The following is a 23,843-nucleotide window of genomic DNA, read 5'->3' as shown; positions in this document are numbered from 1 at the left end:
ATTTACTTTTAAAAAAAGAATAAAAGTTTAAAAACCTGATTAAAATAAAGCATGATTTCACCTAGAGGAAAATTACTTTTAATTGCTCTGTGTAAACCTTGAAGCCTTGCATTAATTATGATGAGCAAACCTTTACTTGTTTGCACTGAATTGTACAGAGGCAGTACAGTTGTTTGTTGTTAGACCACAAACTTTTATAGACTGCATATATTTTACAAACTACTTTAAAAGCCCAAGTGAAATAATAAGTAATGCCTTACCTTTAATCTAAATTTATAATAGGCGTAGAAAGGCTTCCTAGAGAACGTGTATAATTATTACTCATTAGAAACGTTGTACAGAACCACACGGGTTGAAAGTAAGCTTTGTTTGTAAAGCATCTTACACTTCTTTCCTGAGCTAGGTAAGCATTCCAGTTGCATATTATGATTCGTAGCTCAACATTTTTCCCGTATGTATTTCATACTCTTTATTAACCGTGACACTTAGTCTAACAGGCAGTGCTAATCTCTGGACCCCCTTGCCTTCTGTAGTGTGTTTGACACATACAGGGCAGAAAACGCATGTATTGCTCCAACAACTCACAACGAAGGAATTGGCTGCTGCGTTCTTTTTCTGTTCTCTTTGTTAGTGATACATAAATAAACCCAGGGAAAGTAGGGATTCCTGTCACTCTTTGATAATAAAGATCAAATGGAATGCTAAGAGCAAAGCTGTTTAATCCTGTTTGAGGCACAGCATTCACACCGTAAATGGTAGTTTTATTAATTTTTAAAAAAATAAGTTTCCCCTATGTTTTCACCTTAAAAATATTCTTTATTTCCGGTCCTAAACTGTTAGCGTGTTTCTTTGCTGAACAGTTTCAACTTACATTTCAGATACAAATAAAGTTGATCCCACTGGGTAGTTTAAACATCACATTGATTTTGTAAGTCATTAAAAAAAAAATTCTGGCAAGCAAGTTGCCAGTATAATTTTAACGTTGTTTTACAGTTTGACTTTCATGTGTATTTAGTATTCAATGAAAAATACGATCTTTTGCTATGTTTGGAGAGCTCTGCTTTTAGAATAACATTATTGCTTTAAAATTATATATGTGTGTGTGTCTCCCACTTTGGCCCTTTTTGGAGCTTCCTAACAGAGGCGTCCTGTTGGGCGGCTCTGCCAGGGAGACGCGCTCGGCAATCCATCCGTCGCTGGCACTAGTTTTCATACCTGATGCACATACGCACCAGGGCCTCATTTCTGTTCACAGTTTAAACCATTCCTGACCATGGTAGATGAAGGGAGCAACACAAAGACTTTATCAAGATGGTTTCTGAACCAGTTATAGTTCATTTTTACAAGTTCGAAAACTGATGAATTATTAACCTATTTTTTGCAGTTCTCCAGTCTTAAATGTTTGCCCGTGCAAGGTGCTCTGGGAGTTTTGGTTACTATGTTGTCAGGTTTCTTTCTCCACCTCAGGAGAGGTTTCTTTGTATGTGACCGAGTGTCTTCCAACACTGGGGGACCAGAGAGCTCTTCTGAGCTTGCTGAAATTAGGAGCCAGCAGATTCCCATTCCTTGATAAACATGGAAACATCTTTTGCCTTCGTTTATTTCTTCAGGTGGGAATTTTCTGTTATTCTCATTCTGCTTTCCTCACATAGCTTAGTCTGAATGATTGTGCTCATCAGGCACAATCATTTTTCTAGGTTGCGTCCACTTGAATGGAAGATATTCCAGGTTAGCAGTTTAAATTAGCAAATTATTCATAAATGACTTGGAGAGTGAGGTGAATAGCAATGAGAGTGGACTGTGAAGAACTGCGCAAGGACCTTACGAGATGAGTCACTAGACAATAAAATGACAAATGAAGTTCTGCAGAGATAAATGTAAACTGCCAGACCCTGGGCAAAGTAGTTGTAGCTGTATGTGGAATGTGATGGGCACTGAGCCGACTCCCATCATTCAGAAATGAGACGTCGGCATCAAAGATAATGCCAAGAAAATTTGTTCAGTGCTCAGTAATGCTCGCAAAAAATGAATGTTCAGCATTGTTGGGAATCCAAAAAGTTTACGTGGGTTCAAGAGGAAGATGGACAAGTACTTGAAAGAGCTGTACTGAGGGTTGCTAGGCAGATGAGCTCCACCAGGCTCAGGAAATCCTTTGAATAGAAATGGCAGGAAGCTGGGAAAATACTGGGGAAATAGCACATGCTTGTTCTGTTCTTGCTCTTCTGTGTCCAGTTATGGCTGTTGTTGGAGATAGCACCATGAGGACTGGTGGTCTGAATCGGTATCGTGGTCCTTGTGTTCTCAACGCCCCCTTTTTAGTGTTAGATTTAATCGTAAGTGGGAGAAATGTGGCACAAACCTTGTTGTCAAATCATTTCTTCAAGACATACTTAAGCTTACGGTGTTGCAGCAATTTTATAAATATAATCAGGATTCAAAAAGTAGTACGGATATATTTTCCAGGCTTTCACTAATATCATTTGCCTGTGGTGTATTCTTTGTGTTTATAGTGCTTCCTTCCTTCTTTCTTTCTTCCTTGCGCTCTTGAGACTCCTCTGTTAATCTGGTGCAGCATCCACTGAGACTTCTGTGTGGGTTGATGAGACCTCATGTTTCCTTACCAGAAATGTTAGTTTTCAGTGAAATAAAAAATGTTAAGGAAACACCATAATTTTCAGTTTTAATTGATTTTTTTTAATCTTATTTTGAAGTTAAAAGTGATGACCTAGATAGCAGAAAAATCTAGATATTAATTTATGTTACTGGCTTAAAAAGAATGAGATTACTTTGGTGCTGACCTAGACATCACAGTGAGTGTAAGCGCCATGGGTTTTACACACGCCTGTCCAGGACACTGGAGTGCTTGTTCTGTATTTATATAAAGGAAAGCTTACCAATAAACCATTAAAACTGAAGTTTTTCAGCCCTCTCTCCCGCAGGTTTACTCCAGCCACAAGTCCTGACACCCCATGCATTTCTGCTCAGTGGTATTGGAAAAAAAGGTCTGTTGAGATGGACATGGATGTTTGTGGGGATGCAAAAGTGGCAACCTACCTCCCGTGCTGTGGTGCAGTGTGTTACCTGCAGGCTGCATACCCACAGAGAGGTCTGCAGCTGGCCCAGAGTCTGTGTTTAGGTCAGTGTCAGCACTGCAGTTGGTGTGGGATGTCTTCCAGCAGATGTGCATGTTAGGTCCTGCACATCTGGGCACCTATCTATTTTATTGGAGTCCCTGAAGCTCGCTGGAAGGCAGGATGCTGTATTGCATTTGCAGGCGTTCCAGGCTGAATCAGAGGTGGTCTTCAGGCGCACTGCTGGAGTTAATTGTTTATAAAGCTGCTGAAAGGTCCCTACTAAATTTCATTTTTAAAAAAATATCTTTCCCTCTTCCGTTTTATTTCCTTCCTTTTTTTTTTTTTCTTTTTGGTTTTTAGCTGTTACACTTGGCAAGTTTCTTTCCTAGCATTTGGAAATAATTGTTTTCTAAATGCTACCCAGGTTATCTGCCAAATTTAACACCTTAAAAGGAAGTGGGGGTGGGGGATGAGAGACCTACCTGGGAATGGAGTGTATGTGGTGAACCTTTAGCAAGTGCTAAAAAGGAAACTTCCCAAATGTAGCACCTAAAATCAAAACCATTGAGTTCCCTACCATTAACTGTAAAATATCACATGCTATCATCTACACGGTAAAAAAAGACCATTTCGCCCAGCCTCGTAACCTCTTTCTTTCATTCTCTACCAAATGATAAAGCACGTGTGGCTTTTCTGTTATTTTTTTTTCTTCTAATGAATGAGTATGGTTTGGGGAGATACAATTTTGTCTAGGTGTTGTTAGAAAATCCTACCAGTTCCAGGGAAAGTGTGATCAGTCTGGCAAACCTTATTTTTTTTTTAAAAAAAAAAAAAAAGAAAATAAGAGCAAAGTGGTGTCCACTGATAACACTAAAAGTGACCTCATCTTGGAGACTTTGCAATGGCGTAATCAGCCAGGAGGTTCTAAGACAGGAGCGGTTTTGCTGGTGGCACAGGAACAGGAAAAAAGTTTAATCCCTTCTCCTTGGTGATGGAAAGGGTAAGGTAGCCCAAGGTGGTGGTGTGTTTGTGCTGTTTCTGATCGCGGTGAGCTTCTGCAGGGGCTCGCTGCAGCTGCGCGTACGTTACGGCAGCCCTGGGACGGCTCCGAGATGTGGGTGTTAGTGGCAGAGTAGGGCGTGCATGGGAAATGCAAAGCTTTTAGGGAGAGCAGCTCGGCAAGCGTAAGAAATCAGGTTCCTTGTCCTTAAATGTTGGTGTCTGTAAGTGCTGGGAGTCAGCCGTGGCCAGTTACTTTTTGGTCACCCTTGCGCTCGGTGCTGTCTGTGCGGGAGATCACCCTCCGCCAGTGCCTTCCAGCCCTAAGAGATTATTTCACAGTGTCCCTGGCTGTGTTTAACATCCGCTTCCCGCGTAATCGGCCACTCGCTACGTCAAGTTTTCAGGTGGGCGCTCAGACGGGGACGGCCCTTGCACGACACGGGGCTTTGCTGAAGCTCCTGGCCTCCTCCGCAGCCTGGCCGGGGAGCGGCTGGCAACCGCCCGGCGCCTGGCTGCAAAGGCGCACGTTCAGGTCCATGTGTGCAGGGAAAATTGCACGGTGTTGGATAACGTTTCAGAAAGGAGGGAATAAAATCCCCCGTAAACCACTTTCTGTACTTCCTTGCTCTTCGTGGTTTTTTTTTTATTCCTTTTAAAATGGTAATAATAGCTGTTTGGAAAAGGGGGTGGCTGGTTATTGCGCCTGGTACAATAGTACTTCTTTAGCTGGTGGGACTCTTAACTGCTACCATCATGTATTTAATAATAATAATAATAATAATAATAATACCGATATTTAACCAAGCAAATGACTTCCAAAGTCATAGAGAAAAATAAAAGGGGATATGTACTTTCATGACTTCCCTTCAATTTAGATCTTGTCTCTTTCAATAATTTGAGGTATTTTCCCTCATATTCGATGGCCTATTTTGCATATAACAACTTCTCTGTAATAGATACTCTATGTAATTTAGATTTAATTTTTGGTATGTTAACAACTCAAGGGAATTTAATTAGTTTTCGTAAAGCTTTACTAAAAGTTAAAAATAACCTAAGATGACAATTATAATAAGGATAACTAAGTTGCTCTTGTTTAAAAGTTGAATTTTTTAAATTAAAATTACTTAATTACATTGTAAATCAGCTGTTCTGTATTAATGTTTAAGCCCTCATGTTACTGCTAACTTGATTCTGCTGCCAGAGGTCTCTGGTGTCTGCTGAAAAAGACAAGTCTTTGCCCCTAACAGTGTGTGTGGGGGTATATATAGGACCTTTTCTTAAATCTCTTTTGCAGTGACTTGGAGGGCAGAATATGCAATAGTGGGCTCTTTTGATGCTGGTGTGTTATAGGAACCTCTCCCAGAGAGAGAAAATGTTCGCCGCAGCAGTTTCTGCAAGCTGGGTCACCTAATTACAGTTGAACTACGATATACACTAAAACATATATGCTTTTTCCTTATGGGCTTTAATAGAAAATGCTTTTTAAATGTAGACGATTACCAGTCTTGGTAAAGTTTTCTTTCCGTTAGTAAAGAGAGCACTGCTGATCTGAAAAGCTGTCAGGTCATCCACATACCAGCATTACATCAATTGACTTTTGAATATTTTTCCATTAGAAAAGGCTCCATTTTATTCCCTCGCTGAAGTGGCAGACTTTCAGCTTGTGCGGTTTTTCCATTTATTGAATTTTGCAATAAAAGAGTTTTTGAAACAGATGTCAGTCATTGCTTAGGAGTGGGGCATTGTTAGAGAACTGTTTTCTTCTGCTCTTTGCTATTAGTATTTTTTTTAAAGCTAGAAGAAATTCTTGTCCTTCCCCTCCCTAACTTTAATTGTCACTTTTTAAAGCCTTGAATCATTTTCTAACCTATAATCTGATGTCAGAACAAATATGAGCACCAAACCCTGATTTCATAGAAATATTTCAGATTGGCCATTGTTCTCAGCAGGAGCGGGACTGGATTCGATCTCTCAATTGTAAAGCAGAAAGAAGGGAGTGGATGCATTACAGAAACATGGTTCATATTAGCATCTTCCTTAGGGTGTGGAGTGGACCTGTTAACACTTTCTTAATGTTTAGATTTTATAGAAGTAGCCGAATGTGTGCAATGAGTAGTATCCAGTGTGGATTAATTGTGCACAAAACAACTGGGCTTGAAGGGATTTTTTTTTTTTTCTTGCAAGTATCCCATTCAGGTAGAAAGATGCAGAATAAGATTTTTGGATCCCGATCCTAAAATATATATGTTTCATATACAGAGTGGTTTTAGGACAAATTGAACATCTTCAGACCATTGGATCTTCGCTTGTCATAGATAAGCAAAGTGCAATTCACATTTCTGTATATCTAAGGGGTGTACGTATATATGTACACACTTAAAAAAATCAGATTTACATTTTTATTATTCTTTAGCAGACTGCATTTGCCCATGTCTTTAAAAAAACAAGCCAATTTTTCTAATGAGGATTTCAGTTGGGTTTGTTTGAATAATTCTAATGATTAATTATAAATTTTAAGAAGGTCACAGCATTTTCTAAGGAAAATTGGCTCTGTAAGGAAGCCATATTTTTAATTGATGTCTGTTTGGGGGGTAATCCTTTGTTAATTCATCTCAGCGCTTTACTGTTATTTTTAACATCAAAGAACACCGTTTCCAAAGGTGAGAGAACACAAAGCATCCCATATTTATAATTTATAGGGGCTAGGACTGTGCCCTAATGTAAACTTGAAGAGATTTAGTATAAAAATATCCTTAGCTTGAGGGCAACATTTTGAAAACTTTGTGGATTTTCTTTTTTATCCTAGCTCAATCTACAATCATATTTCTTTGTTATTATTTCCTCTTAGCATTAAAGTACAATTGACTTTGATAGATATCAGGGAGAGGCTGAACTTCACAAAAAAAAAAAAAAGAAAAAAAAAGAAGAAAAGTTGTGTTGTTGGCACAGAAATAGCAACGGTAGAATTGTTCCTGGCTGCCTTTTATTCGTCTGCCGACAGTGAGCACAACAGGGCTCTCACTGCCTGCTTTTGGCTCGTGTGGATTTGCAATAAACAGCTCAACTATATATTTATTTTCAAGATTAATTCAATTCATCAGAGATAACTGCTCCCAACTTGTGAATATTTGTTCGTTAATGGAAAGTTGCAGATGTAAAGATCAGCTCTCAATTTCATGCCAACAAATTAATATGGCAATGTGGTGCTGTCTTTTCCACAGGTGTGTGTGTGTACTAGGACTGTCTGAACCTCACTGTAACTAATAGCCTGTATATAATTTGGAAGAAGAAATCTTCAATGGAAGACCCCCAGGGAATAAATGGGAAGTCTGTAAGTAAACAACTTGTCAATCCTGAGAAAAAAAGTTACAGCTTTTAAAGTGGTAATTATTTTTGTTGCAACCAAGTCGCTGGAAAGTTTTAGAAAGCTACATGCATTTTTAATAATTGGAAGCTGTAAATGATGAATTTCATTGAGAGATGGAGGTTTCTGCTAAAGCTACAGAAAATAAGTATAGATTTAAAAATATTTGTCTTCAATGATTCATATTACGAAATGATGCTTGTTGCTTTCTCTAAGAAGTATATGGCTTGCTACATTTATATTGTTAACATTTTGATCTGTTAGAGAGTTTTCATCCCATTATTTGAGGTTATTTCTCTTTGCTTGTGTGCATGTATGCAAATATTGTTTCTGGGAGAAGCGGGTGCAACTCCTAGCTGCAAAATCTTGTGAACAGTGGCAAAATATGTGTTTCTTAAAAAAATAATATCTTTAGCAGCATTGCTGTTTCTTTTGAATGCCTGTTTATAAAGTCACAATAGTAAGAAATTTTGCAAACTTTCAGACATGGTTAATAATGTTTTAAAATAATATTTCATGCACGATCAAATGATTAGTGTGTATTACTGATTTGTTAGTTTAGTTTGTGATATCATTCTTGGCACTCAGTGAACATCAAAATGCTACTTTTTTTTTTCTGGATTGTTTTGACAGAAACGGTGCGCATTGAAATTGCCTTGTTTTTACCAGTTGTAAAATAACTCCAAAACCTACTATTTAGTAAATTTGATTAGATTTCTTTCCTGCATTTTTTTCTGGTTTGTTTATTTCCTATATTTGACAGTACTCTGCATCATCCCTCCCTCTTCCCCTTGTATATCCAGTTTCCCTGATGCTTGTGTCAGTTTTTCACATAGCACCAGAGCAGAAAGAACTAAACCACCTAATAATAAGCCTGTTGTGTTGCATGGTTTTGTTACACTTCTCATCTAGTGTCATTTTTACTCTCTGAAGCAATATGGCTTTGATTATTTTCCAAGGTTCATTTGTTCCACAGCCTGTCTCTATGTGTACGTTTGGGTATTTATCCATCGCTGCTACAGCAATGTGTGAAAAGGACCAATTCACTCCTAGAGAAAGGGGTGGCCATGGTTACCGACTGGTGCTAAACAGGGATGGTCCTCTTTGCAGTTGCAGTCCCAGAGCTTTCAGCACCACCCAGGCTCTCAGTCCTTGTTCTATTCAGGATCAGGCTTTCTCCGTGCACGAAAAGCCTGTCCCTGACGCCGTCAGGATTTTCTGCAGCTTCCACTGGCAATACTGCCTGCCTCTCTCTGTGCCCAGCATAGCCTGGGCTGCGTGTGCTGCAGTGGGTTTGGGTCGAATGATAATCGTACGCTGGAGCTGTATGTAATGACAAATGTAACTGTCACTTAACAGGAGCATTAAGGGAAATATTTGTTCATGGTTTGGCACCACCAGCGCTCTTGTTGGGGTTATTCATTCCATTGCTTCTTTTCACCACTTAGTGCAGAGAGTCTGTAAAACACTTCATCTGCTCAGAATTTCCCTTCACATTACCCAAGTGGGTGGTAGGCATGGATGCTATCGGGATTGACAAAATCTAAACCATAACTGCTGAATAGACTTGCTGCATTGGCAAGCACTCAGGCTTCTGTAACGGCGAGGACTGGACAGCCCGAAGGTATATGACACAGGGCAGAAGTACCACTATGGGGTGTGACTTTTCTGATTGCCGTGTCATTGGATAGGTTTAAAAATGGGGTATTAAACTAGTGAATCAAATCCTGCAATTAGACCTCTCTTTAATTCATTCATAATTGGACAGGCTGCTGTGTTTGCAACAGTCGGTTGGCCAACGTGGAGATTTCTTAAAAGCAGTAGTCAGAAGGCAAAATAGTCTCAGTGAAAATAAAGAAGATGGCATCAGCACTCTTTTTGTTTATTCTGCTCTCTGTGTGTGCATAAAAGAAGAAGGGAGCGTGAGGGATGGGTTAATACTCTGCAATTACAACACAGAAGCCAGAAGCTGTTTGGGATTTAAGATCCCAAACACATGTAGCAACTCCTAAAACCTGGTGGTAGTCCACAGGAAAAGAGGAAAACTTTTCTACAAGCGCCAGTTGAAAGGTACTTTAATTTTGGAACTGGCCAATGCAAACTATGCTGTGGAAGCAATTTCGGGTACACGTGGGTGAGGGAGGAGCTTTATTCAATAACTGAGAATTGAAGGTGTATAATGTTTTAGGAAGATAGGGCTAGATGGACAACAGAGCAAGTACCAGGAGAAGGAGAAAGGAAAGGAAAACGAAAAAAGTTTATCAAACAACACTATGAGAGAATAGATGAGTAAGTAAGTACTTTGCCACTGTCTTTGGCCAAGATTTCTCTGTTGACAGAGGATGATGTTTCCAATGGGAATGCAGCCTGTCAGTGTTAACGTGTACACGAGGATACCATGATAAGCCCAGTAAGCTAACTTCTGCTCTCTGTTACATTCGTACAGCTGAGAGGGGATTTTAGCATCTAGGCAACACTTCCATCACCTGGAGAAATGGTCCTAATGGTGCTGTCATGTGTTTGGTTCACATTCTGTAGGAGCTGACTTGCAAACTTGTGCTTGCAAACTTGAACACTACATCTGCCCTCACCTTTCTTTTACTAGGTGCCTGAGAAAGAAGCGTAACACAAACCTGAGGCTGGCTAGACAGAGGGTATCAGTGTATTATCCTGCCTGAAAAAGTCACTGATGTTCAGTTTCTTTCTTTCCAAGTCCAAAAAAGACTTTGAAGCTTGTTTGGTAATGATACATGCACCTATTAAAGACGGTCCACTTGTGTTTTATCAAGCTAAAACAAGTGGTGAGTTATTTTTAATTTGTATTTCTCTATTAATAAATTGGTTGTTGATTTCAACCCAATTCGTCAGTGAAGCAGAGATCTCAATGATAACTAAGATGTTATAAATTCCTACAACTGGGCTGCCTCAATGACTGGGCTGTTTCTTCTCAGACTGTCAAAATGCCATGCTGCTCACCTCACTGATCTTTGTGTGGATGTACTTCTTCACTTGATTGACTTTGGAGCAAAGACCAGCAAAGTAGTATTATTTGGCTTGCTACTGAAATCTGCAAGTCTGATACATAGCCAGCATGTTTACACTTTGAAGTGCCATGCATAGGATTGCATCTCATGCATATACTAGTGCTCCAATCTCCGCTTGAGTTTGTAAACCCTGTTCTTCACCATCCTGAGGGGGCTTTTCTGCCTGCCAGTCATTTGCAATGAGTCCCAGTGCTCACACATACCTGAGAAGAAAAAACCCCACATCTTGTTTTAAGTATTTTTGAGATGAAAATGTCAGTTTGGATGTTAGAGAAATTCTGAATGTAAGGAAACTGAGAATGGGTAACAGTACAGCTTACCCCAAATTGATTTCAAAAAATTGATGTAAAATTATTGTGGCTTACATTTGTGGTAGGCTAAATCTCTACGTGTCCCAAACTTGGCATTGGCATGAATGCATTGCCCTAGAAAACCTCTAGAAGCCCTAGAAAACCTCTAGAAGCCCTAGAAACATGACAAACACTGATAATCAGATGATTCTGGCATGATATGCTTGATGTTGATATACACCTGGGTTAGAGGTACCCTGATGACAACTTTTTAAAAACCTCCAAAAGGTCATTGTAGAGGTAAGCAGGTATTTTATTTCATTCCATTTGCCAATTGTTTAAAAAAATGCATCTTTTTTCACTTATTTGCAAGATTCAGCACAAGGAAGTTTTCACAAGTAAATATTAGCATGTTTTCAGCAATTACTGTACCTCCTGGGAATATTTTGGAGGGTATTTCTTCCCCATCAGTCTCTCTTTGGTAGCGATGTTAGGTTATTATATAGCATAAAATACTTTTCATTCCTACCCCGCCCAGGCTCATAGTTGAAAATTCTCATTGCAAAATTGTACACCAAGAAGTATTTTCAGCATTGAGTATTTTTGATGATGGACTTTGCCCATCTGGAAAACAGAGCGAAGACTCTGAGGCCCTCAGCAGTCAAGTTAGATCCAAAGAGCGTGTACCCAATGAGCCAAGAAAGGAGGTGCTCCTAGTCTGCTTCAGCAGTTAATCTTCTCCGATTCCCCCCGCAGCCCCCAAACCTCAGCTTTCGGTCGGCGCTCTGGGCAGCCTGGCTGCATACTTCCAACTTCTTGCTCCTCCCTGCTGCTTGCCGGACACCGCTCTCCTGCTTACCTCATGCCATGTACCGGAGGGCGGCACTTGCACCGAAAATTCACCTCATACCTCCGCTAATGGAAAGATGCAGAGTGAGTAGCTGGTTTCAGCAAGAAAAGGGGGAGGAAAAAAAAAAAAACCAAAACCAAACCAAAAAACATCCAGCACCTGGCTGCAGCAAAATAATGAATTTTGCAGCAAACATGCGAGATTCTGTGGAATCTTGGAAAAAAGCCAGACTCCACGACCACAGAAATGCTGAGTCCATGGGGCCCAGAGAGAGATGGCTGGGGCAGTTCACATCTCTCCGTCTTTGTTTCAAGCTCCTTGCAGTCTTACTGAGGCATCAGATTACACTCTCTTCACATTTTCAAGGTTATCTTCGCTACCAGAAGGGCTAGAAAGTTCATTTTGTTTTGAGGCGAGCTGGGATTCGGCGGCGCGGCTCTTCAGCCCAGGAGCGGCTTCAGAGGCCACCGCCGCGGCAGTGGCATGGCTGGTGACAGCCAGACACGACCTCTGGGTTTGAACAACATCATCGACGGCATGTTTGTCATGCTGTCACATTACCTGTTTGTCACATTAGGGAACAAGGTCTATGAGGAAAATGGGGGAAAATACAAGTATTTTACCTTCAGTTGAAAACTCATAGCATCGTCACCTGTGAAAATCACGTATATTGGTGCTACCTCGGTTTCTCTCAAAGGCTGGCACAGCGCTGTACTCCCTTCTGCGTTCCCTTGCTATTCTGAAGAAATGTGTAACACGCTTCCTTTTTGGAAAGCTCTGCAAGGCAACAACCAACAAGCACCATGCAATTGCAATCTGTAACTGAGCCTATGAAATGTAATCGCCTGCACCCTTTCCACTCCCCTTCCCCTCTCTATCTGCAGTTGGGAGGATATTGGAAACATAAGCCACAAAACCCACTTACAACACTCGGTAAGTGTCAAAAATAATGAACAGCCGGAACTAGCTGATGTATTTAAATTCCCCAAATTGAAATGAGCTGCTGCTAGGCTGTCTATGGTAACTGCCCAATCGGTAACTATTAGTAGAGTTTTTTCTTTAAAAACATTTTAGTGGAAATACTCCTGAAAATTGTAAGCTGTTTGTGGGCAGTTTGAAGAGCATACCTTATTCACTACAAACTATTCATTTAGCTGGGTTTCCAATAACACTATGGAGGAATTCTTGTTACTTAAAATGTACTTTTCCTAATCGCTGGCAGAAACCCTGCAGTGCCATAGGCAACCATGCTTGCAGCACTGGCAGAAGTACTTCTACCCACAGCTCGTAGTGTTGGGCATATTCATCTTTGCAGAACCAGAGCCTAAACACAGCATTCATCGTAGCTCTTATTTTTAATGAGCATTTGTAATTTTTTGGCAATGGTACCAGAAACTAATCCCACCACCAGCCTAACTCTTAGTGTGTTTTCTGCACACACAAATCAGCTCTGACCTTATGGTCCCAGCTTTAGGAGCAGGACAGAGACCTTGCAGGGATTTCATTGCAGTCCATCAACAGATACCACCACTGATCTTAGCTACAAACACCCTTCCTCAGAGAGGTGGATCTTTGTCTTTGTTATGGCGTGAGGCGTTTTTGGATCACCTTATAAAAATAGGTATATAATGCATATATAAAAAATACACAATCCATCTGACTCTTCCCAGCCGCTCTGTACGTGCACTGTATGCATACTGTTCTGTGTGAAGTCTGTCCTTGAAAGTCTTGATGAAGTTGTAGCTTAGCCCTTAACAGTAAAAAGCAAACTGCCAGTGAAGTTTATTTTCTTTTTTACTAGGTTTTCTGGACCATTGTTCCGCTCGAGGAGCCATGTTTGTTAGTTTTGGCTCTCTGACTTTTCTTCCTTAAGGATAAACTCTCCTTAGGCAGTTGTACAACTATGCACTAAAAGACTGCATAGTAGTTTATTCACAGCCCAAGCTCCAGCAGAATTCAACTGTGTGACTTCCTGGCTTAAGCGGGGGTGCATCCGTAATGTAAATACCTACTTGATTTTGCGGAAAACCAGGGGTTTTTTGTTTGTTCTTGTAAAAGATTCCTGCTGGAAGCTTAACTTTAAAGTTGGCATCCAGCCTTCTCTGCTGTGACTCGGGTACTGATCTGATTTTGTGCTTTCATGGACATTTTTATATTTTAAAATTTTTAATTCAACATTAGCTTTGCTTACAAGCTACAGAGCAGAATAAAATCGCATTACAAACATTGTAGTATTAGATTTTATCACCACTTATTTCTTCTCGTCTGCCCAGGGATTTCTACATGTTCGGTAGAACTAATTTGCAGTCAGACACTGAGGTCTTCTAGAAGGCCAGCAGGCTCCACAAACTAATTTATCCAAATAACCAATCCCTCATAGGCCAACCATAGAAGGACACCAAAATGGCCTAAGCAGGCAAAGCCCCCTTTTGAAGTCTGGAATGTTTTGACTGACTTGAAACAGGCGGCAGGAATGAAGGGATAATTTTCAGTGACCCATGGGACTTTTTTGCCATTTTCAAATATTAGGTAAAACAAAGAGAAATTGCTTGTTCTAATTTAGAAAGACTTAGCAATCCGGAAGGTAACCAGACTCAGAATTGAGTACTAAGGTATAGAGCTGAAGTTTACTCAGTGAATTGAGGGTTTGCGTCTGGGTATATAGTATTTACACCCACACATACACACACTGCTTTACTTATACATGCACATACCTAAACTGTTTTTTGAATTTCACTTTTATAACAAAACTTTAGTACAGAGTATATCTATGCAATATTACATGAACTACCTGAAACACTCTTCTCAAGTACATACTGTTTTTCTTGAAACAATCATTTTTAATTAGAAGGACGTGTTTCTGTTGCTGTTTCAAAAGCTGGGATACTACTCAGATGCCAAAACTTCCATACCTGTTTTCTTACACCCCCTGTCCTGGTGCCATTCGAGTAAATGTGGAAATTGATGTAATTTTTAAGTGAGTTTTCTAGTCTAAAGTAGTCTTGCAGACACAAGGGGGAAGTATTTTGATGCATACATAAACCCACAGTTTTCTGTGAACACTTCTATGGAGAGAAAGAGAATGTGAATATTTAGGAACAAAATTGAAATGTTACAGATCAGGTACTTCATGTTCAGCTGCTTGAGCGCGTATCTTAAAGACTGTATGGAGCAATCTCACGGATTTCAGCAACTTCTCTAGAGATATGCTTTTGTAAGTTTTGTCTCAGATTTACCATGCAGATTTATGTGATAGGTCCAACCCTGTATTTAGCAACACTAATGACACAGTCCATCTCCAGCTCTCAGCTTCGTCCCCATGACATTGACTCACAGATAAGCTGGAGCTTCCTAGCAGAAAGTGGTGTCGGTACGGAGGAATCACTAAGCCAGTAGTGAAGCTTCTCTGCCCATGCTTAATGGAAGCATGTTTCCTTAAAACAGTATTTTGGCAAGGATTTTGGTCACCAACTCACCCTTTTCCTTCTGACATTTTCGGTGGTTCTTGGGAGCTCTACGGATATAACACTCACTGTTCCAGGAGAGGGTAAATGCCATCTCCTGTGCACTCACAGTGAAGTTACAGGCTTAGGGGTCTGCAGAGCACTGCTGTGGGGCTCACATGTCTGTCCTGGTAACTTTATGGATAGCAGTTTTAAGCTGGCAGTTTAAAGTTGGCACTTCAAGCTCTATGGTACTTGGTTGGACTGTAGCTATTGCTGGTATTGCTCCTATGTACACAGCAAACTTCTAGTTTTAGTTTGTTACTTTACATGGGATATTGAAATATAAGTTCCTCCTGATTTCACATTTCTCTGAAATATTTGTGCTTGGTATTGTCCCATGGTAAGAGACAAATATGATAGAATGACAGAGAAACCCTTTTTAAGTACAGTTTTCAATCTTATATAGACTGACCTCAGATTAGTGGATTTCAGAAACATAATGTTTAAATTAATGTTATTTTGGTGTGAGTGTATATATGTGTGTCTGTGTGCATGGAATGTATTAGATTAAATTAAGTTATGTTCCAGCTTTTACTTGAGGAATATAATTTTGTTAGTAGTTAATAATGTTAATGCCATGATTTTCTCATATTATGTTTACATATATGGCTACAGTAAAATCAAATTATATTTGCTGGGGGTAAGATTAGCCAGTCAAGGACCTGTTTACAACAGGAGAAATTAAAATTCAGAGTTTTTAGAAAAGAGATGCTTCTCTATTTCTGTCTGCCTTGCTTTAGGAGTGTTGTCTAGACTGTCCTGGAAGTTGTAGCCTCACTGGTCTCGTGGTCCATGTGCATAGCACAGCATCAGTCTCGCAGTGAGTGCGGAGGCTTCATAGGGATTTCTCATCAATCACAGCGAATTTGTCATTCTGACATTTTTTGGCATTCAAAGCCTTATATTCTGCCACCAGCATTCACATAGGGTGAACTTTCCATCATACCAACAATGCACCTATACAACTGTGCAGTGCAGCAGATGGGAGAAAATTTCTTCCCAGCTCCTATGGTGATCAGCTCATACCCCGAAGCACAGGATTTGATTATCCTGATTATAATTTACAGAGCTATAAATGTTGTTAATGGTCATGAGTCAATGAAAGAAATTGCTTGAAGAAAAAAAATTGCTTGTTTTTTTCTCAATCTGTTTTAAAAGGAGCAAGTAGGAGAGTAAGTAATTTCAGGCACACTTTCACACTGTCCTTATGCAGCAGAGTAATTTTAAAATATAATCCAAGTGTTACAAAACATGTAATGGGCAAAATGAATGGGGATTAAAAGAGAGATGGCTTTTAGGGTAAGCACTGCTTGGGTGCTTGTAGATTCAGGCATTTGCTCTTGCTGAATGTCTGTTTAGTACTGTAGATATTTTTAGGAAAGTAAGCATGATCTATTTTTTATTTTATTTTTATTCTTAATAATTGGACATATTTTTCATGTTTGACCACCCTTTTAGGCCTGTAAATAATTTAAAAGATCTAAAAGTATCTCTGTATTCAGAATCAACTAGTTAAATGCTTATATACCTTGCTTTCACCTTCAGTTATTTGTACATGAAAAAAGAATCTAAATTTAGGGATGGCCTGTTTCAATTCTATTTTTCTACTCTAGTGTGAACCATTAGGTTTTTTGGGAACAAGGTATATTTAGTGGTAGGCTGATAGGTACGTCAGATTTGTGTCATTTGTAACAATACTTTGGAAAGGGAGAAGGTGTAAGATCTATGTTTTATTTTTCTCTGGTTTAGTAAGGCATTGTAAAAGCTAAGTGGCACATCAAGGAGGTTTATATAGTGCAGACACTGCATAAATCCTCTGCTCAGTCCCTGGAAGGGCTGTATGCTGCCATTATGCTTTCTATAAACAGAAGACAAGCACACTGCCAAATCCTTGCAGCACTGGACGCCAGCTCTTTCTGTTCTTAGCTTGTCTTGTTTATTGTTGCTCAAAGACTGTCTTATTTGCCAGTATTGCATCCACTTTTGATCATCAGGAGCGAAGAGCATCTTGCACTTCTTGGTAGCTGGACTCTCCATCTTCTCAATTTCTTCTCCATCTGCAAGTTTAAATAGAATAACTGCCTCTAATGAATGTAATTAATCTGACAGTGTTTTGGTCTGACTAAGGAGAGTTAAAGACAACAGCTATGGCTGGACAGGAAAACAGGAGCCTTGTGTGACACCTTGAAGAACACTCAGATTTGGACTGGCAGAGAAGAGCAAGAGGTATGTAAGTGCCACTACGTTGGGTTAGACAACATAATTTAGCTTGCTATTCTGCGTCTAACAGGGACCAGCAGAAGATGTTTAAAGAGAGTAGGAAAAATAGAGCAAATCCTGCTTTTGATAGGATGGAAGATACATCCAAACCATTGTGTTTAACGCTGTCCTTCATGAGCTGGCTTTTATTTGGACATGTTTATGCTTTGAGCCTTTGTAGCGATGAGTTCCACAAGTTAATTACGTGTTTTCTAAGAAAATCTTGTTGTTGTTTTATGCTTGCTGCCTAATAACTGCAGCAAAAACATGGGGGTGTTAAGTTTTCCTGACATGGGAGATAATGAATTGTCAATCTCTGTTCAGTTCCTGCAGTCTCATTCCTGATTCTGTAGACTTCTGTTGTTCTCATGATGCTGAGGTGTCTCTTCCAAGCTGAAGAGCCTCCATTTTTCCTGAGGCTGCTGCTGAGCTTTGTGTGAGAGATTCAAGATGTGAGCACGCTGGCTTTATGATGTTTTCTGGTTTACTCTGTTTCCTTCCTAATAATTTTTAACACTATATCCACCCTTTTGACTGCCATTGGACACTGAGCTGTTGTTTTCAGAAAATTATTGGCAACAACTCCAAGATCTTTTCCTTGGGAACAGTAGTTAATTTAGCACTTATCCTTGCCCATCCTCAGTCTGAGTTGTCTTTTACTTTGTATTTATCAACACAGAATTTCACCAGTTCTTGTTGTGTGTAGTCACCATGATGGCAGTTCTCTGTAGGAAGCTTTACTTTGGGCTGGCCTGCATAGTTTAGCAAATTTATAACGTTGCTGTTCGCCGTCTTTTCCAGGGCATTTATGTTTAATAGAGCAGGTCGTTTTGGAATTCCGCTAGTAACATTGTGAAAACTGCCCACTTACTTTGTTCCATCCTTTAAATAGTAATTCATGACAGACCTTTTATTTTACCTTGTGACAAATTGTTTAAGAGCTTTTGGCTTGTGAGAGCTTTTCAGAAATCTAAATATACTGCATTAACCAAATCATCCTTACCCAAATAATCATTAACTCCTTACAGAAACACTGGTAATCGTGAAGTTATGACTTCTCTTTACAAAGCCATGCTTTCTCTGCCCCATTACATCGTATTCCCATGTGCCTACCAATTCTTTTGTTTATTATAGCAGCTGATTTGATCATGCTTCCACTGTTTTAGAGCTCTTGGGTGAACTCTTGGGTCTGGGTGTTTTGTGGTTCTTCATTTTGTTAATCTACCCCAAAGCTTCCTCTGCTAATACTTTGGTTTAGAGCTGTCAAGGTCCTATCTTCTTGCATAGTGAGTTATCACGCGAACAATTCATTTAGCTTTTCTGCAATGATCCTGTCTTGACTGAGTATTCCTTTATTACCACAGGCTTTTCACATGTTTTCCATGAGCCAAAACCAAATGGTTCTTCAGGGTTTTTATTTTTTTGTCCTGCTTTCTCCTGGGTTTGCATTTGAATCTGCAGAACATAAGCCCTTTTCCAGTTTTACGTATTTAGCTGTAGCGTATGGTGCTCAGCCTGTGTAATGTCTTTGGACCCTCAGCATCTGCTCCAGTGAAGCCTGGGTCTTCTGCAGCTCTGCATGGGTCAGCTAGTCCTGTGCAGGTGTCTAGGACATCTAAAATAGCAGTAGAGGTGTTGTCCAAGCATCAGAATTACTTGCAGTGTCTTTTTATTTTATTAGTCTTGTATCCTCCTGTTTAGTAATTTTGTCTTTTTGTACTCTTGTTATCTTTGCAGAGTATAGAGTGAATGTCCTGTTGCAGATCATTCACCTCTTACAGGTGTTCGCTATTTTGTATATATATAAATCCTTGGTTTAGTGAGATCTATGGATCACATGTATTATGTATAAATATACAAAACCAGACTGTGGGGGATGAATTGCATGTTGACTTCCAGGTGATACAGTTATAAAGCGCAAGCTTCATAACTTCCAAGAAATTATCTATTTGGAGCATACCTACCATGCCAGCTGTCAGTACTGTGAACATGTCTGATAGCACGACTGAGTGCATGCTTGCACCTTTGGAACCTCTTCTTATTTCTTAGGAAATGAAAAAAAATATTCCTGGTCTTAGAATATAATAGTTGGTTAGTAACTTTTCCTGGTTTATATGCTACAGCAGTCCTGGTGTTCAAAGCCCTCTTAATGTCAGTATTGGTCTAATTCTTTTTTGTTGTTTAATTGTATGTTTCAGAAAGTCATCTCCCACGCAGTCTTAGAAAAAAAATAAATAGAAGCCTAGAAACCTCTTTAATTTGTCTCACATGCTCTTGAAAGACTTTGAAGATTTGATTCCGGTGGGTGGGCAGCCGTAGTCTTGCTCACGTCTAAGGCAGAGAGGGTGGCGGTGTCTCCTGCCCAGGCAGATGCCCTGCTACTGCCTTTGCGCTGCTGACACCGCTGAATACGGCCCTCTCTTCGAAACGGGAAACTGAGCCACACAGGCAATGGGACTTCTCTGTATGTCAAAGCTAAACAACAACAACAACAGGGTGTTTTGACGTCCCTGAAGCATTTTTAAGCACCCAGGATGAATAATTTTTGAATTTTATTCTCCTGCCTGTTTTGTTGAAGGTGAACTCTCCAAACTACATCAGGGAGAATTAGGTCACAAAACTCTGGTATGTAGACAACATTTTTGAGGCCATTTCCTTACAGCATAACTAACTACAGAAGCGAAGCTGCAAAACAAGGAGATTTTTGTTATTGTTTGAAGCAACAGGTTCTCTTTGTGAATCTCCTTTATCTGTGTGAGATTTTCCAGTTTGGGGTTTTTTTTTTCTGTTTCTCAGAAGCGTTCCACATGAGACAACAGCGCCCTGTGATGAAGTATAAAGCTTTTGTATGATGTCCCAATGACTGAGAACAGAACTTACTATCCTGTGGTAACTTTTACAGTGGGAGGTTTTATAATCCGTGCAGATGTGACATTACAGTGCTAGGGTGAGATCTGAGTAAAGCTTTTTGTTGTTGTTAGAAAGAGTTGTTTGAACAGTTAAGCCAAACAGACTGTCACCAAAAAGAGCTCCCTTCTCCAGCTGAGAGCTGAGGTGACAAAATTTTGCTTTTCACATGGTATGCAGCGTATTTGGTGCATAAGCTGAATAGCAGAGCTCATTACGGTGAGTGTTAAAGGTGTTGATATAGCTGTGATGAACTAAAGAGGTAAATGAGGTAAGATTTGCATAAAAGAATTGTGTCTTTTTACAAGATCAAAATGGTGGAATAAGAGGTTGGAAAAACAAAATCAATTTTAGGTGCAAAAACATTCAGAACCTTTTTCACTGAATGTATTCAGTTTAAAAAAAGAATAGCTTTGAAACTGAAACTCTTTGTGAATTTGTGTTGAACTGGGGTTAATAGTTTTGACCAAAATTCCAAAACTGGGGGCTCTGGCATCAGTTGCAAGTTGGGAGGATGTGATTCCACTCCCTCTTCACTCTGTTCTCTGGTGATGGTGCTTTGGGGCTTCTGGTTGTGACTGACAGCTTGGGTCGGAGCAGGGCGGTGAATGAATTGCGAGTGAGTGTCCTACCCACTTGACTGCAAGTATTTCGAGGGAGAGATTTGAGAGCAACTTGTTCCAGAAAAGCAAGAGGGAAGATGCTTTCCTGGAGGAGCAGTTTGAATTCTAGTTCTAATCAGGCAGAAGTGGGGCTGAAGCTCTATTTTGCATTCTTTGGGTTGTAGGATAGTCAGGGTAGTAAGAAGCACCCAGTCCATCCCCCTGCCCCCTGCCCCCCTTCTTTTGTCATCTAATCTTTTCGTTAAAAGCTCTTTCTCCAAAACTTTCTTCTCCACTTGCTAGTGAAAAATTCTGGGAAGTTCTGATTTTTGGTCTGACTCACAAGGGTTAGACAGACAGGTTTTGGTAGAGTGGGGACATAGCCTTCCAGCAAAACTCCATATTCACAGCTGTATATTTCACATTCTTTTTGGAATCTGTAGCTCACTGACCAAGAAAAGACAATGTTTGGAAACATTCCTTTATTAATGTAATATTATTTTAAGGTCAATTAGTAGCTCTGTGATTTTTAAAAAATATATATTCTTATCCTTTATACCTGCAAAGGGAAAGATCAAAGATCCATTCTGGTAGGTGGCACAGAGAGGAAAGAGAAAAGCAAGCTTTGCTTAAAGAACTTGCAAGTTTAGTTTATAGCAAGATATGATGGAAGAGTAAAAGTTAGAGTTGTAAGACCATCTGTTCTAAAAGCAGCTTCTGAGGGCTGAATTACTTAATTTAACTTTTTTTAAAAGATTCTATTCATGTTTTTTATGAAAAATAAGTAAACCAGTGACTATTTTTTCTTTTCTTTTAGTTGAACAGATGCACTAATTGAAGAATGGCTCTAATACAGGTCTTTATTCCTGTTAAAAATCAGTAGCTGGTGAGATCTATTGGCCCTCAGGCCTTAGGTAGTTCAGCCACCCTGGCTTCGGTGCGCACTTGGAGCCAGTGCCTGCTGCAGTGTTGCTGGGTAAATCCTGGAGCTTGGGACAGAAAAGAGTCTGCATCACCAGTCCTATCCACTGTGGTTAAATCCAAAGCAAGTCACTTAGAGTGCAAAATGTAGGGTTCTGCTCTTACCTTGTGCACTACTTTCCTTTCTCCACTTTATTCCTCATCTTTCCCATCTCTGTGGCCTTCTGTTCAAGAAAAACTTTTCCTAAGTAACCAGCATGATTCCTTTAGCAAGTCAGTTGTGAATCCTCAGCTGGTAAAGCTGCTAAAAAGTAAGCCTTACACTGTCTGGTGCTAGCATAGTTTGGTAGATCTGAGAACAGCTAATAAGATCATGAGCTCAACTTGGTCAACAAATTACAATTAAAAGTGTGCAGGAGACATAGAAACTGTTTTTATTTTAATTGTACTTTCCTCTCCTTTTGTGAGTATTCTCTTTGTTTTATCTTCAAGAATGGAAGACTGGGCACCAACAACACGGCAGCTCCAAATCCTTTTTCTGTCTCTTCCTAGACTTCTTCCACAGAAGGGTTAATCCAATGACAGTTGGATTATAATGACACCACAAAAAGATTTTATCCCTCTCTTGACCTCCCCCATGAAAAGTTTCGGCATATAAGTGGGAAGAGAGTAAGAAGTGTTAGCAAAAGGAAAGCAGTATGTAACACCTTAATATTTTGAAAGCATTAACTGCTCTTCTTTATTAAAGGTTTAGACAGTCTGTGTGGGGATCATTGTTGGGGGGCGGGGTGATGGCTTCTCTCTACTTGCAATGCCAAGATGTATTGCCTGCTTGTCACTGTGTAGTGAGAAGGGTCACGCTAAGGCCTTTGACTCCCTGGGCCTTTCAGAGCATGTCCATTCTCCCATGTTTTACAGCTGTTACCTGCATGTTATGGCATTTGATGTGTTGTGCAGGAGGAGGCTGTGGTGAGCAAGTTAAAGGTGAGGAGGAGGGTGGGAACTGCACTGTGTGGTGTAATGCATGAGTGGGTAGTAAAATGCTGTGGAAGATGACTCTGAACTGTCAGAGAGGCAAGTAAGTTTGGAAAAAAGAAGGACAAGTCATTTGCTCCCTCCTTTTACCTCCAGGTGAAAGCACTCCTCCACTCACCTGCCTGTCCTAGCCTTTGACTTCTCATGTTTGTTTTCACATTCGCCAGCACAGAACAGTCATTTTTTCAGTTGAGGTTAACGCATGACCAAGAATCATATCAGCTCATGCCTGAAAAGTTATTTGTGCCTCTGACCTCTCAAGTCTTATGTGACCTGCCATAAAATTAAAAATGCATGTTAAACATTTTCCCAGAATGACTTTGAGAGGTATCAATTGTATACTTATCTTCCGCTGATGAGTGTTGTTGACTATTTGCTTACTTCACACTAATACCAGATTTACACTGATGCTTTTTAGGTCATCCCAAGTCCTTTCCTTAAGCACTGGTACACCTTTGGCTTTCTTCCCATTCACTGTCAGCTTGTGCTAATAATAATTTGTGGATCTCAGCTGTTTTTGTTGATAGGCCAGTGCTCTTTTGGGGATTATTTTTTTTTGTGCACTCATTTTGTTCAACAACTGATGTTTCGTGCCACTCTAGTTTCTCATTGTCAACAGCTAAGTAGGAAAACGTTATTCCCTCCAAAGTGTGCACAGAGTGTTCAGCATTAGACAGCTGCTAGAAATAGAAGACGTGTCCTTGGTTTTGCTGAGCAGTTGTGGATGGTTCGTGTCAAACGAACTCGGTAGGAGACTTTATGTAGTTGTTACTGCTGTTACCTAGAGAGGACTTTTGCCCTTACGGACTTTTGCCATGCTTTTTATTACAGATGGCATTTACTGTCACGGAGTCCTAGTCTTAGTCTTTTTTCTTTTTATGGGGTTACTTGGCAAATGTTTCACGCTTAAGTATCTTTAATGCCAAATCCTTGCGAGATACTAGTTTAGAGGGTGTTACTATTCTGCCTGTAAGTCTTGTGCCCCGCTG

At 40.0% G+C, this 23,843-nt stretch overlaps 1 protein-coding gene across 1 annotated transcript in view; it reads left to right on the top strand.

The window, feature by feature from the left end:
* Positions 1-7,281: 7,281 nt before the first annotated feature.
* EYA1 (EYA transcriptional coactivator and phosphatase 1) overlaps positions 7,282-23,843 on the top strand; it is a 152,761-nt gene continuing 136,199 nt past the window's right edge. The window contains exon 1 of the mRNA XM_069779509.1: positions 7,282-7,407. Within this exon, the coding sequence (XP_069635610.1) occupies positions 7,375-7,407 (33 nt within the window). The 5' untranslated portion in view covers positions 7,282-7,374. The remainder of the gene's footprint in view (positions 7,408-23,843) is intronic.

This window comes from Haliaeetus albicilla, chromosome 3, assembly GCF_947461875.1.
Source record: "Haliaeetus albicilla chromosome 3, bHalAlb1.1, whole genome shotgun sequence".
Classification (NCBI taxonomy): Eukaryota; Metazoa; Chordata; class Aves; order Accipitriformes; family Accipitridae; genus Haliaeetus; species Haliaeetus albicilla.
This window is presented reverse-complemented; position numbering and strand designations above follow the sequence as displayed.